Source organism: Ovis aries, chromosome 1, assembly GCF_016772045.2.
Source record: "Ovis aries strain OAR_USU_Benz2616 breed Rambouillet chromosome 1, ARS-UI_Ramb_v3.0, whole genome shotgun sequence".
Lineage (NCBI taxonomy): Eukaryota > Metazoa > Chordata > Mammalia > Artiodactyla > Bovidae > Ovis > Ovis aries.
The window spans coordinates 187,715,625-187,731,910 of NC_056054.1; the positions used below are offsets into that span (position 1 = coordinate 187,715,625).

The window sequence follows — 16,286 nt, forward strand, 5'->3', positions numbered from 1 at the left end:
CCAAAAGCCATTTCTGACCATCTCCCCTTCCTTTACAGCACAGTTTTTAGTCACTAAAACCTGTTAACCATTCCTTCAACATATCTATATAATTCTCATTGTTTCTCTTTAAAAAAAAAAAAAAAAAAAAGCCTCCTTAGATTAGTTGCTGCAAATTTGAAAATCATAGAAAAGCATAAAGAAAAATAAGAAGTATCCAGAAATGTGCTACATATAAGCAGGATGACTCTGGACAAGTTATATAATCTGTGTCTTAGTTTCCTCAAGTAGAAAAATCTGGGAACCACACTAAGTCTGTCAATAAACGCCAGCAAAATTTTAAAAGTAGTTACTTAAACAGATGACTTACATATCTGCACTTAAACTCCACTGGCCTATACAGGCAACAGCAATTGGCTATCTCAGAGACTTGTTCAGAATCTCCAAATTGTCCTCAAGCTTGATCCTGGTCTACGTTTTATGTGATCTCCTCTCCCCACTAGAAATCTTGGTTCGGTGACCTCTAATCCTTATATTTTCTTTTAAAACCTCATTAGTTTTATAATACTATCTGGTTGTAAAATGTTTTATTATGAAAACCGGAGGAGGCAATGGCACCCCACTCCAGTACTCTTGCCTGGAAAACCCCATGGACAGAGGAGCCTGGTCTGCTACAGTCCATGGGGTTGCTAAGAGTTGGACAGGACTGAGCGATTTCACTTTCACTTTTCACTTTCATGCACTGGAGAAGGAAACAGCAACCCACTCCAGTGTTCTTGCCTGGAGAATCCCAGGGACGGGGGAGCCTGGTGGGCTGCCATCTATGGGGTCGCACAGAGTCGGACACGACTGAAGCAACTTAGCAGCAGCAGCAGCAGCAGCAGCAGCAGTGTACTGAAAACTTGATTCAGGATTAAAAAAAATTTTAAGTTATAAAAAGCTTCTAGAACTTGTATATAATTAAATGAATAAATACTGACTAAAACTATTTTAAAACTACCAAAAAATGTGCTAATAAGTAAATTCAGAGTTTTGAAGATGTGAGCAGATTTTATCTGCAAAAACATGGTACTAGTACTTCTTGTATTCTGGCACAGTTCATTCAATGAGTTCTGGGTTCCCAATTCTAGCCATTTAAATTATACCTCCTTACAAGATCAGAGGAATTTAAGGTGCTATTTTCTGCTGCAATCACTCATCTTTGGAGACCATAGTGGTGTTTCACTATTGATACAAGTTTCTCTGAAATAACCTTCATCAAAACAGAGGACCAGGGGAACTGGGCTGTTAGGAGATGGAAAGTCATACCACTTTGAGAAAAGCATGGTTCAAGTCTGGAACTCGCTCCAACGAATGGTGTATTTCAAACACTCGGATAAAGCAATCACTGATGCTAGGTGGCTTTGTGTCAGGAAAGGCTTTCGTTAAGAAAATTTCTAATGAGCAACAAACTCACTGTGTCTTAAACCATCTCTCTTAAGACAGGATTTTGCTTCTGTGTCCTCATTTTTATCAAAAGCGGCACTTTTTTCTTCAGTCTTTGGCTCTTTCATTTCCTTTTTGATCTGTTACCAAATCCTATAGCTTTCTTTCCCATATTTAGACCCGTACCTCACTGCTACAGCTATTATATATATATTTTGCTCACACAGCATGCAGGATCTTTAGTTTCCACTAGGGATCAAACCTATATGCCCTGCAGTGGAAGCAGTGGAGTCTTAACCACTGACTGCGAGGAAAGTCCAAGTCCTTACAGCTATTACCGTAATTTTGGCCATCACTATGTACTAAACTATTAATACTACAATGGCACCTTAACTGTTTTCTTTCCTCTCCTCAAAACACTGTCTTCTTCGTATCACTTTTAATATTAAAGACACTCCAAAGTCTTCCCAATAGCCAAGATTAATGCCTTCATCCAGTTTTCAAAGTCTATCTATCATTAAATTCCTCATGCCCTATAGAGAGATTGATTTGCCTCTTCCAATAACATTTACTGTGCACATTCCTCCATGATATTCTCTCCTCCAAAACTACCAAATCTCTACTCAAATGGCAAGTTTCATCTCTTTTATGAAACTTTAACTCCAGGCAACATTATTTATCCTACAGTTTTAAGAACTGTAGTATGTATTAGCATTTGATTATATTTAACCTAAAATTATGAAAACTTCCCAAGTTATTCATAACTGGTCCTTGCATCTAAATCTTGTCTTCTCAACAAGAATAAGCAAAAGCCACATAGATGTCTTTTATCAGTAATAAAGTCAGTTTATTTTCTATAATTTAGACTAATATTTTCATAATAATCTTTCAATATAACTCTTTAAGAAAAAATGGCTAGGAGATTGATAATTAACTTCATTATTACAAACAGCTATGCTGAATTTTAAAAAGGGATAGGAGCCATTCCATTCCTAACAGAGCAAAACACCCTGAATACTTCCTGATGGATACCATAGTATTTTTCAAATGTCTTTAAAATATATACATGTCAATTAAGAAAACATACTGGTATAATATATAGTGACAATAATTATAAATCTGAATCTGAACATAAAACTTGACTGTCAACTGTTCTGCATGTGTGTATGTTAAGTTGCTTCAGTCATGTCCAATTCTGTGCGACCCCATGACTGTAGCCCACCAGGCTCCTCCGTCCCTGGGATTCTCCAGGCAAGAATACTGGAGTGGGTTGCTGTGTCCTCCTTCAGGGGATCTTCCCGACCCAGCGTTGAACCCGTGTCTCTTACGTCTCCTGCACTGGCAGCCAGGTTCTTTATCATGAGCGCCACCCGGGAAACCCCATCAACTGTTCTAATAAACTTCTATATTACTTCATTTTACCGCCATCTGGTGGTGACATTTAAAAATCATAGTATTCCAAACCAGAATTTTGAAGATTAAAAAAGACCCAATCTCATACAAACACGTTCTGAAGACCAGTTGAAGTATCTCCTATACATGATGAACTTTACTGAAATGGCTACTGCATGTGTTAATCTATTTAAACTGTATTATTTCAGGTATATACTTCTGATTTTCTGTAGCTGATCAATTTCTGAAATCTTAGGACTACTTTACCTTCTCATGTTGAAATTCCAAACTCAGCACTAAAAGTCAGCACTGGCTGAGCACCTATGTTTAATTCACAAAGAAACAATATCAGAAGTAGCTATGTTTCCCCCATGTTACATATACAGAAAAGGTGAATGGTTTAACACTCATTGGTAACCATCTTCTCCTCATTTGAATTCCCCAAAGTATGTTACAGCAAGATATATCCATAATTAAGCATTTGATTATATGTTATTCTTTTGAGGAATTGATTCCTATCCATATTTATGCACTGTGTAGCCATTAAGGTTGTAAGTTGCTGCTCTAGGGGCCATTTAAGTCTCAATCTAATATAGATCTCTCCCTTTACTGAATAATAGTACTTTAGGAGACTTGCCTCTACTAAATTTGGCACTTTCATACTTCTCTTTCAAGTCTGTGCATTTCTATTATTAAGACATCTAAATAAGAAAATAGCAAGTTAGCTATTAAAGTTGGACTCTTAAGAATTCTACAAGTAACCTATCGGACTACCCACAATGTTTTTGATTATGCAGCTTTCAGAGTAGGCTCAAGCCACCCCCTTTAAGTATTTCGATGGCCTCAAACCTCAACTATGGAACTATGCCTTTCTTCTCACATCCCAGAATTATCTTTAGCAAAAAAGAATGGGCAAAATATTAAGAAATCAAATATACACTTCAGTCTAATTATGAAACTAATAACAATCTTCCAAGAGGTCAGAGTTGGGCATTCTTAACTGGGAGACAGAATGATTTTCTTTATAAGACACGACTTGGCTAGTACTTACTTGATCTGTTCAGCTGATCCTCCAGAAGTTGCATTTGTGATGGCCCAGGCAGCTTCTTTCCTTGTCCGAAACTCAGCAGTCTGTAGTATACTAATGAGGGCTGGGAAAATGTTGGCATCTATCACAGTCTGAAATTAAAGAAAAAAAATTGAAGACAAGGAAATTACAAGAGTTACAAAAATGTTCATGATGCTACTTATAACTTTTCAGCTAGCTTTACTAATGTCGACCTTCCCCTGTTAAAGATTACCAGAAGGAGTTAACTCCTCATTATCCCAAACTTTTTGGCTACACTTAGTTACACTAACATATTCCCTGGAGTTTGTGACCCTGTAATCTCCTACTTTTCTATTCTACATGGGTTCTTTTCTCTTTTATTGTTCTCTCTTATTCCATTCACAATAACAAATTTTAAAGGTTCAATTCTCTGTTCCTTTGCCATTCTCCTTTCTTTCATAGCATCCACTCTCACATGTGTGTTCTGCAGCTCCAGTCCCCATTTCTCACTGGAATCGCAGTCCAAGGTGGCTGAGAGCTTAGTTTACATCTGCTATCCACCTTAAACATATCATCTGCTCTATCAGGTCTTTTTTCAAACCTCTCTAGTTCACAAAGGCTGTTCTGTATTTATTTATTCATTCTAAATTCAATCAGTCACCAAGTCTCCCTTACATTCTCAATTCAGAACATCCTCAATTCATCTTTTCCTTTAGCACTGCCACTATTTTACTCCAAGCCACAACCTCCCACCCAGATTACCAGAATAGCCCTTAGTTAGACAGAGTACTTTTATTTAGTCCCTCTCATATACTAAAGTAGTCTTCCTCAAATTGCTTTCTTCATGTTTCTCCTCAGTTCAAGAACCTAAAATGGGTTATCATTTCCTGTATCAAAAATCTGAGGAATTCTACACGAGAGCTTGATGGTAGCAGACAACAAACTACAGCTGAAAACATGCTATAAATTGCTATAGCTATAAATCTCAGCCCCTGACAGCTTTCTGGGGAATGACTAACAATGTTTTCCTGGTCAAGAACTCTATTACACCACTGAAGGAAATCAATTAAGTTTAGTGGAAAGACGCTTCATCTTGGTTCTGTCATTTACTGAAGGTATCTGTGAGCAAACCATTTTATTTCTCTGAACCTCAGTTTCATCTTTAATCAAGAATGTTGGATTAGATGACCTCTACAATTCTACTCAGCTCAAAGTCTATGGTATATCTGTTCTACCTTGTTGTTTCAGCCTTTTTCGTGGTCTATCCTGAAACATCTGGCCCACTGTCTCTCAGCTGGGTCACTCTCCCACTAATACAAGAACAAAAATCAAGGGCAGATAACCATTTAGAGAAAACTAGGTCCCCAAAGAGTCGTGAAAAACTGAAGCAATCTAACACAAGTCCATTAAAAAATAAATAAATGTTTTACTTGGCAAGAGTAAAAAGCCAGTCTACTTAGCATAAAGTCCATCAAAACATTTTGAAAATACAAGATACTACGTCTCAGATCTTGGCAAATTTTCAAATATTTAAGGCAAAGAGAAAAAGCCAAAGCCTGAGTGTAAGTTTCAAAAGACTTAACCTCTATAATGCAATAAAAAACCAAGGTGTAGACTACGTAAGACAGCACTGGAAATTAGTGGTGTCCAAGGCAATAAGGAAAAAAATATATACACACACACACACATACACTTTAAATGCTGACTGAAAAACCCTCAAATAATAAAAATATAGAATAAAGATGGGTGATAAGAGATTACCTGGATCTGTGCCCTATTTCCAGCTGTGATATTAGATATTGTCCAACATGCCTCCTTTTTGATAGACTCCTTTGGGCTACTCAGCAAATGCAACAAACTCTGCAGAGCTGAGCAATTCAAAATTACCTAAAGGTAAAGTTTGAAAAGGTTACTTATTGTATTGATCCAAACAGAAGTAAATCTCTAACTCACATACTTTATTTTAGGAAAATACAGGCAAAAAAAAAAAATCTCTCCTTGAAATTTTAGACTTAACTTTATATATGTAAAAAAGTATTCACTGCTAGTAAGAATTCATTTCTAAGATTATCAAAGCAATTTCATTATATATACTCACAACCACTAAACAATGTGCCTTATTCACTTTACTATGCCTATAGCATATTAAAATATCTTTCCAGTAAGTGACCAGAAATTAGTAAGTGGTCTCAGAAATCAATATATACTTAGTTAAGAATACCAGGTGCTTTACAGGATACAAAGATTGAAAATACATGCCCCCAGCTATTAAACAGCTTACAAAGGTGAAGAAAGTAAAACAAATAAAAGTGAACAAGGAAATCTACTCTACTGGAAACTAAAACCATAAAGTTATAATGATTAAAATAATATGTGACAGGCTCAAGAATCAATCATTAAAGAAGAGAAAAGTGAAAGTGAAAGTTGTTCAGTCCTGTCCAACTCTTTGCGACCCCACGGACTATACAGTCCATGGAATTCTCTAGGCCAGAATACTGAAGTAGGTAGCCTTTCCCTTCTCTAGGGGATCTTCCCAACCCAGGGATCGAACCCACATCTCCCACACTGTAGGTGGATTCTTTACCAGTTGAGCCACAAGGGAAGGCTCTAAAGAATAGAACAGCATATCTAGTCTAGAAACAAATGCAAGTATTTATCAAGAATTAAGTATATATACCTTTTTCTTCAAGAAAGGATTAACTGACTAGTAGTCTTATTTAATAGATGGTTCTAGTGAAGAAGAACTAAAGAACCTCTTGATGAACATCAAAGAAGAGAGTGAAAAAACTGGCTTAAAACCCAATATTCAAAAACCTAAGATTATGACATCTGGTCCTATCACTTCACGGTAAATAGATGGGGAAAATGTGAAATTGTCAGATTTCATTTACTTGGGTTCCAAAATCAATGCGGACGGTGACTGCTGCCACAAAATTAAAAGACATGTGCTCCCTGGATGAATAGCTATGACAAACCTAGACAGCGTATTTAAAACCAGAGATATCACTTTGCTGACAAAGGTCCATATAGTCAAAGCCACAGTTTTTCCAGTCGTCATGTATGGATGTGAGAGGTGGACCATAAAGAAGGCTAAGCACCAAAGAACTGACACTTTGAAACTGATGTTGGAGAAGACTTGAGAGTCCCTTGGACTGCAAGAAGATGAAACCAGTCAATCCTAAAGGAAATCAGTCCTGAATATCCACTGGAAAGTCTGATGCTAAAGGTGAAGCTCTAATACTTTGGCCACCTGATGTGAAGAGCTGACTCACTGGAAAAGACACTGATGCTGGGAAAGACTGAGGGCAAGAGGAGAAGAGGATGAAAGAGGATGAGATGGTTGGATGGCATCACTGACTCAATGGACGTGAGTCTGAGCAAAGTCAGGGAGATAGTAAAGGACAGAGAAGCCTGGTGTGCTGTATGTAATTCATGGGGTCGCAAAGAGTTGCACATGACTCAAGTGACAGACTGAACAACAAGGACAACTGAAATAAGGGGTAACTAGTTGAAAAAAATTTTTAAATCAATTCTTAACCCTAAACAGTTACTAAAATAAATTTGCAACCTATTTAAAGAGTAAATATAAAAAACCATAAAGCAGAAGAAAATATTAATATAAATTAGCCAGTTAACAGCTGGTTTGGAGGCCAGTGAAGGACTTTATAAGCATTAAAAACAGTAGAAGAAATTACAGGGGAAAAATCAAAATTTTACCAAACAAAAACTTTTTTATGTCAAGAAATTCATGAAAATTAAAATGGACAGCAATGTGAAAAAGCATTTGCAACAGAAAAGGTTGCTGTCTTTAGCATGTAAACTGATAAGAGAAACTACAATTTTAATAGCAAATTACCTCACAAAGAAATGAAAATTAAAATGAAGCCAATTTTTGCCTATTAACTCAAAAAGTAACAAAACTTGTAGTTTAACAAGTACAGTCATTCCAAATAACAGTATAAAAAAGTCACAAAGCAATCTGTTAAATGCTGAATATGTCGTGTGGAAAATAAGCATGTCAGAAGTTAAAGAATTCCTTGAGAAGGAGTAGTAAGAAAAAAAAAAGACTTCATGGGAGGGGGTGGGAGGAAACACTCTGAAACACAGATAGGATTTTATAAAGAAGAGGCAGGACACAGCATATGGAAGGATTAGAAATGAAAAAAATGCTGACAGGCTACCACAAAGTACTGAATTAAGAAAACATGAGTGAAACTTAAGGAAAGGTTCTGTACCCAAAAAAATTAACAGGAGGCTAGAAAGAAGAATGCAACTAAAACACTGCAGTGCAAATTCCTAAGTCTTTCAAGGTTCTTTATCTCACAGGCATTAAAGCTCAATGTTTCTAGGAGGAAAAAAATGTGAACAGTTATTTTAGAAAAGTTTAAGCAGTTATTAGGAAGAATACTGGAGAAGGCAATGGCACCCCACTCCAGCGTTCTTGCCTGGAGAATCCCAGGGACGGGGGAGCCTGGTGGACTACCGTCTATGGGGTCGCACAGAGTCGGACACGACTGAAGTGAATTAGCAGCAGCAGAAGCAGAAAGAATACACCGAGAGGGGTAAATGCCGGGGAGAGCAGGAGGATAAATACGGTAGGTACAGCAACAACCACTGTATGTGAGAAAACAGGGCCCAAACTAAGGTAATCAGGTGTGGACCTAGAAACAATGAAGGGACTTGCCTGGTGGCGCAGTGGGTAAGATTCTGCCTGCCAATAATGCAGGGGATATGAGTTTGATTCCTGGTTAGGAAGATTCCATATGCCACAAAGGCTGTGCACAACTATTGAGCCCAGGCTCTAGAGCCTGCATGCTGCAATCACTGAAGCCTGCATGTTCTAGGCTCCATGAGCCGCAACCTACTGAGCCTGTATGTCACAACTACTGAAGCCTGCACACCTAGAGCCCGTGCGCCACAACAAGAGAAACCACTCCAATGAGAAGCCCTCACACCAAAATGAAGAGCAGCCCCTGCGTGCTGCAACTAGGGAAAGACCACACCAAGCAACAAAGACCCAGCACAGCCAAAATTCAATAAAAATGCTAAGAACCCATAAGACCTGCTGACTTGCTATCAAAAAAAGTATGAGAGATGAAGACACCAAACATGACTGCAAAGTTTCAAGAGTGGGGGAATAAATCATACCATTAACTGAAGTGGGAAAAATCAAAACTTGGAACTCACTTTGTGGGTGAGAAGATAAAGTGAGACAGGTACTGGAAACATGTTACTGGAACTTGAAAGAGATCAGAACTATATACAGATTCAGAACTTCATTTATTAGGTAAATATTTTTTGAGTCTCTACACATTGTGCCTGGGACAATTATAGAAGAACAAAAGTGAACAAGATTGACACAGTTCCACCTCTATAAGCTTATAATCTAGCAGACAGTTATCATACAGTGGTAAGTGCTTTGACGGATGAAACAAAGGAGGGAGCACCTAATTTAAGAGTTAGCTTCTCAGAGAAAATTAAAAGCAAGACTTGAAGAATGACAAGACATTAGTGGCAGAGTGCGAGTTTGTGTAAGGAACTGGTCAGAGCAGGGATGGGGGATGGAGACATATATTCCATGTCAAGGGAAGCAAGCTCTGTGTTAAATCTCAGAACCCAGGTGTGTCCCAGCTATTACACATAGGAATAAACAGGGCAAAAGCATAGAGCATGACATGCGAAGGGGTAGACAAACTTTTTTTCAATAGCAAATACACTAATATGGTTTTAAAATTCAGAAAATAAAAAGGACTATATAGTTTTAAGCTTCCTTTCCATTCCTATACCCCAGCTACCCACAGAGACAACCAATGTTATTAGTTTCCTGTGTGTGCTTCCTGAGAAATTTCATGCAATTACAAACACACACATCTATTGTTTTTTTCTCCTCTCCTCTCCACCACTCTTACACAAATAGTAATGTTTGCTACACACTATTCTGTGCCTTGTTTTCCTTTTTGAACAACAGAACATGAAAAACATTCTATGTATTAAAACACGCTTAATAGGTTCTTCATTCTGTTGCATAGCATTTCATTATACAGGTGCCAGACTTTAAAGGATCTTAGAACACTATCCAAGAACAATCAGGGGCTATAAAAAGACTTTAAGAGAATGACACAATCAAATTTGCATGTTACAAGCATCCTTCTGGTGACATGGGAATAGTACAGTAAGAAATGTGTGAACTAAGCACTGCAAGGAATGAGCAGAGACGACCATCATTAGTGACTGATAAGAAAGGTAGAAGAAAGGCAGTAACCAAGCTAATGTCAGGTTTTTGGCTTGGGTGACCGCTGGGGTCATTCACCAAAACAGGAACGTAAATAAGCAGAGGGCCAGATAAACCAGGAAAAACAACAGTTCCTCTGTGGACAGAATCATTTTAAAGTAAATATTAAGAGCTGGAAGACAATTGACAACAAAGTCTCTTTAATTTTATAGGATAGAAAAGTAAACACATTAAATGTCTTGCTGAAAGTCAGAGCTGGTTAAGAAACAGCTAAAGCAGAAACCTAATCCCCTACAGAGGATAATCCCATAAAGAGAAAAAGAAGAGGTAAAGGAGCTTGCTCAAGAAAAACAAATGGTCAGTGAAGCAGGAGACCCGAAATACTTCAACATCACAGAAGCCTAGGAAGATAATTTTAAAGATGATGCCAATGCATCTGAGGGATCAAGAATAAAAAATAGCTAGAAGTGAGTGACGTATCTTCATATAAAAGTTGAGTGGACTAGAGGATCACATTAAGAACGGGGAGGGAAGATCCTCCTCACTTGGGAAACTTACCATTTACAGAATGGAGGAAGCTACTAGGGAAGAGGAGATGAAGCTGACAGAAAGGATGCTACTGGAAACTTCTGATGCTTATAGGAATCCCTTCAAGTAGAAGTAGTGAGAAATAAATCTAACCAAAAGGATAAGCTGCACTATTGCGTGTGTGGCCAGTTGCTCAGTTGTATCTGATTCTTTGTGACTCCAAGGAGTCCACCAGGCTCCTCAGGAACCCAAGATTGCTACAAGCAGTAGGTCAAGACAGAGATACAAGTAGTGAAGGTATTGAAAGTGGCAGCCAAGCTAACATTTAACAAACATTAATGAAACAAAGTATCAATTCTCCCCAATAATAGGGAGTTAAATACTGTAATAGAAATATATTCATGGGGGGGGGGGGTTTCAATGTGCTATTTTGGAAGGAAGAAAAGTTACCATTAATTCATACCTGTGTCTGAATATCATCTCCTGTGACAATGTTTCCAACAGCCCGCAAAGCAGGAGAAACCACTTTATAATCATTATGCCTGCAACCATAAAAAGAAAAGATGTATTATATCCAACAGTAACATCTGTAATCTCCTTTCCTTAGAGCTAAAACCCAAGAGATAAGTGATAGGATCTTGGACCAGAAAGGTACAAGGACCCCTATCAGGATGAGGAAATGTTTCTGGTGTACCCAAGAAGGACTGTCTTTCCCTTATTTAATATTTTTAGATAAAAGCTACCAATCTGTCCTAAAAACCTTTCTCAAGTATTTTATCACCTAGAGTCCAAGTATTCCCTCTCATTCTTTAAAACAGGTTTCATTTCCTCTTTACTTGGTTTCCATGGTTGCTGATAATAGAGAGCAACAGTAACATTTATACAGCACTTTTTAACATTTTACAAATTATTTCATTTTCACAGAAATAAAAACACGTCAACAGTTGAACTACCTTGAAAATGAGTCAGGCTCCATACTTCAAATACTAAACTCTTTCTACTAAACTTCAGCTCACTTAGTGGGCTGAAAACCCCCTCCAAAATCTTTTACATATCTGAGGACAGATATTAAGTTTTGACTTCAGGCTAAATAAGTTAATATCCTTTAACTTTCCTTAGATATCTTTTCTCTCCCATTTAATGAGATTGATCACTCTTCTCAAAACTATGCCAGTTTCTTCACATTTAAGATCTGATGACCAAAAAGAAATGGTTAAAATATATAGCAAAAGTGATTAAAGAGTACGAAAGATTACTTCCCAGATTCTGAATGCTGTACTTTTGACTCCTCCAGCATCACACTGCTTTTAATTCACAAAAGCACTATGCTACGGGATCTGTACCCAGTCTGTGGGCCAGCTATCATCCCAGCGTTTTATACTCTAAATATTATACCATCTAATCCATTTGATGTGTCATCTTTAGGACAATGTTTCCTTCCATCTACTTTGTACTTACTCCAATAAATTTCACATGGCTTGTAATTATACTACTTCCCCATTACGTTATCACTCTAATTTTTTCTTCAACAGTATTTTCTAAAAATTTGATTAATACAGTCTCAAATTAGTTATGCCATCAGCATATCTTCCACTTCATAAATGAAAGGGATCCAAAGAGATATAGCAAAATGAAATTCAAAGTCTGACACTAGTCTAGGTTAAGCTTTAAAGAACTTAGACTAAGTGAGCCTAGACCACATGAGACAAAAGATAAGTTTGCCATCCAGTGGTTTGTCTCAGAATACTAAATATGAGCTAGAATTAAATAAATCAGAGTTTTCCAAATGTTTTTGCTGAAGGGCTGCTTACAGAGAAAGAGTGAGAGGCTCTTTATAATCCTCAAAACAAAAAAACAAACAGATTTAATGTGAATATAACAAAGTAACAAAGGACAGTAGCCTAAAGCACAACAAATCAGTATAATACATTAATATTTGAGTATCAGCAACTAGAACACTAGTATGAGAAACAAGAGAACACACTTCCTTAAAGATATCTTACATCAACAGCTCCACAAGTCTCCTACATACTCCTGCATCAATGACTGCTTGAATTTTATCGTTGGGTCCATCTGATAGATATGAGAGGGCCCAGCAGGCATCAGCCAGTACATCAGTGTCACTGACAAACAGCAGCCAGGACAGCACATTCAGACAAGGGGAAACCTGTAAAGGAAAGGTGGCATGCTTATGAAAGTCAAGAAAATGGAAGCAAGTGAGGAGCGGGGCAGAAAGCAACCGGGCACACACCTGGTGACTTCTGGGGTGATTCATACTCCTAGAGATGGAGTAATAAGTGGCCAAATGACATTTCCACCTTGTAGTTTACTTTGATGAAGTAGTCAGAGCCCAAGGAAAACAATTTCAAAGAGCAAAGTTTAATATATACCAATTCTCAGGGTGGGATTCCTTATCAAAACACTCTCTGTGGTTCACAGACAAAGCAATTTTCCTAAGTGCTAAAGCCAGGAAATTCTACATTTTAGATACTTTGTTATGAACAAAAAATGCCACATTTAAGGTTAGTTCAGAGCTTTCTACTGGCAGTGAAGACTTATTCCAAATTCAAACAAAAACAAAGACCTCAGTTCAGTTCAGTTCAGTCGCTCAGTCATGTCTGACTCTTTGCAACCCCATGAATTGCAGCACGCCAGGCCTCCCTGTCCATCACCATCTCCCGGAGTTCACTCAGACTCGCATCCATCGAGTCAGTGATGCCATCCAGCCATCTCATCCTCGGTCGTCCCCTTCTCCTCCAGCCCCCAATCCCTTCCAGCATCAGGGTCTTTTCCACTGAGTCAACTCTTCGCATGAGGTGGCCAAAGTACAGGAGTTTCAGCTTTAGCATCATTCCTTCCAAAAGAAATCCCAGGGTTGATCTTCTTCAGAATGGACTGGTTGGATCTCCTTGCAGTCCAAGGGACTCTCAAGAGTCTTCTCCAACACCACAGTTCAAAAGCATCAATTCTTCGCACTCAGCCTTCTTCACAGTCCAACTCTCACATCCATACATGACTACTGGAAAATAGCCTTGACTACACGGACCTTAGTTGGCAAAGCAATGTCTCTGCTTTTCAATATGCTATCTAGGTTGCTCATAACTTTTCTTCCAAGGAGTAAGCATCTTTTAATTTCATGGCTACAGTCACCATCTGCAGTGATTTTGGAGCCCCCCAAAATAAAGTCTGACACTGTTTCCACTGTTTCTCCATCTATTTCCCATAGAGTAACAGAACCGGATGCCACGATCTTCGTTTTCTGAATGTTGAGCTTTAAGCCAACTTTTTCACTCTCCTCTTTTACTTTCATCAAGAGGCTTTTTAATTCCTCTTCATTTTCTGCCATAAGGGTGGTGTCATCTGCATATCTGAGGTTATTGATATTTCTCCCAGCAGTCTTGATTCCAGCTTGTGCTTCTTCCAGTCCAGCGTTTCTCATGATGTACTCTGCATATGAGTTAAATACGCAGGGTGACAATATCCAGCCTTTACATACTCCTTTTCCTATTTGGAACCAGTCTGTTGTTCCATGTCCAGTTCTAACTGCTGCTTCCTGGCCTGCATACAGATTTCTTAAGAGGCAGGTTAGGTGGTCTGGTATTCCCATCTCTTTCAGAATTTTCCACAGTTTATTGTGATCCACACAGTCAAAGGCTTTGGCATAGTCAATAAAGCAGAAATAGATGTTTTTCTGGAACTCTCTTGCCTTTTCCATGATCCAGCGGATGTTGGCAATTTGATCTCTGGTTCCTCTGCCTTTTCTAAAACCAGGCTGAACATCAGAAAGTTCACGGTTCATCTCTTACTAGCGTGTGAGATGAGTGCAACTGTGCGGTAGTTTGAGCATTCCTTGGTATACCTAGTTTTCTAGAAACAAAATTCTAACATTTTCGTTTATCAAAAATCATTCTCTTTCTATTCACATTAACATTGGTTGCTACACTCTTTTAACTGTACTTTTTCTGCCAATTTCCCACAAGCATAATCCTTACCTTTGCAAATTCTGGAGGTGGACTTTTCCCTCTACAGAGATTAGACAAAGCCCATACTGCATTCCGGGTCATAGTCAGGCGGTTCTGCTTTGAAAATAACCTATAAGTATAATGATGCAATTGGTAAATGATATAATGGGCATCAATTCTCTGATGGCATAAGATAAATATTTAACCACTTAATGCTACTGATAGACAGATGTCTTCAAATAGCTCTTCTCCAGAACAATAAAGTTTAATTCTAACACAAAGAATTCAGAATTTTGGCACTTCTTTTTACACACCTGAATAAGACAGTGCCCAAGGAAATGAGCTGAACAAGTTAATAAGAAAATATTTGTAATGAAAAGCAACACTAGGAAATCCAAAATGATTTCCAAAGATGCATTTGTTTCTGAGGAACGTCCCATATTTTTATTACTCACAAAACAGAAAGAAACTTACTGCAGAAGAGGGGGAAGAATATTGCAGTCTAAGACATAGTCCCTGCACATGGTACTATCTCCAGCAATGTTGCCAAGAGCCCAGACTGCCTGTGAAAGAATTATTCATTAATGACAGGCTGTAGAGTTTAATTTTCTCATAGTTCTTTCAAAAAAGATGCCAATAACACAGTAGCTAATCAACATATTGTACATGGACATTAACTACTAATACCTTTAAGCTCACTCATCAGGGAGTCAAATGAAACTGTTATGTGACTGGTAGAAGATCAGTAATATTAACAGTATGCATGTGAATATACTTATGGTAGTGAAGTCATTAAAAAGAGGTACCAGTTCTTATATATTCTTTACCTTAGGGGGTCTTATCCTTAAGTAACATTCTGTGCAGCCCTTGGAACATATCAGAGATCCAAATGGTTTACTCAGCTGATTTAAAATGTATTTTAAGCTTGCTTACAAAAGAAAACAGTGAGCCAAGAAATTAAGAGCAATAAAAACGCAGAAAACTTGACTCAATTTTGGGAAGTGGATATACTAGCAATCTTGACTGTAATCTTTCATGGGTACACACATATGTTAGAACTTACAAATTATACACTTTAACCATATGCAGTTAACTGTAGCTTGATTATACCTTAATAAAATTGTAGAATAAAATCGTACTCATTTAGTAACAATTTGTATTTATGAGTTTGACAAAGTTTGCAATAATGAAAAATGCATTTTTTTCTAAGTGATTTTCTGCACAAAAGTAACAAAGACTTGCTACTTCAATCAACACTAAACAGTATTACACACATACAAAAAAAACTCAGTAAGTGCTTACATGGTCTAAGATGTATATGTATGAGACTTCAAGAATTTCAGGGTTGGAATGGAAAAACGGTTTTATGTTTCTAGGAGAAATTCTGCCTATATTCAATATGAAACTTCCTATTTAGATTACATTTAGATTTCTGGAACACTCCATGTGAGAACCATGGACTGTCATATCCAAGTGGTAACACTAAGACTCCTGAATATAAGACTCAGGAAAAACTGTATTCTTTAACCTGCTTCTCTTTACTTGTTTCATCTTTTACCTGTTCCTGGACATCTTCAAACTCTGAGCTGAGCAACTCTATGAAGATAGGCACAGCTCCTGCCTGAATCACAATCCGGGTCTGAAGAGAATTTCCTGAAGCAATATTTGTCAGTACCCAAGCTGATTCAAACTATAAAGATAAAAATAATTTCATTATCTT

General features: G+C 37.7%; 1 protein-coding gene across 2 annotated transcripts in view; it reads right to left on the minus strand.

Annotated features, from left to right (window-relative positions):
- Positions 1–16,286, minus strand: part of KPNA1 (karyopherin subunit alpha 1) — a 69,433-nt gene that overhangs the window by 6,410 nt on the left and 46,737 nt on the right. For both annotated transcript variants that reach the window (XM_060418564.1, XM_004002976.6), the window contains exons 6-12: positions 16,125–16,256; positions 15,041–15,129; positions 14,597–14,696; positions 12,608–12,771; positions 11,068–11,146; positions 5,606–5,731; positions 3,848–3,975 (exon numbers count right to left, since the gene is read on the minus strand). In XM_060418564.1, the coding sequence (XP_060274547.1) occupies positions 3,848–3,975; positions 5,606–5,731; positions 11,068–11,146; positions 12,608–12,771; positions 14,597–14,696; positions 15,041–15,129; positions 16,125–16,256 (818 nt within the window). The remainder of the gene's footprint in view (positions 1–3,847; positions 3,976–5,605; positions 5,732–11,067; positions 11,147–12,607; positions 12,772–14,596; positions 14,697–15,040; positions 15,130–16,124; positions 16,257–16,286) is intronic.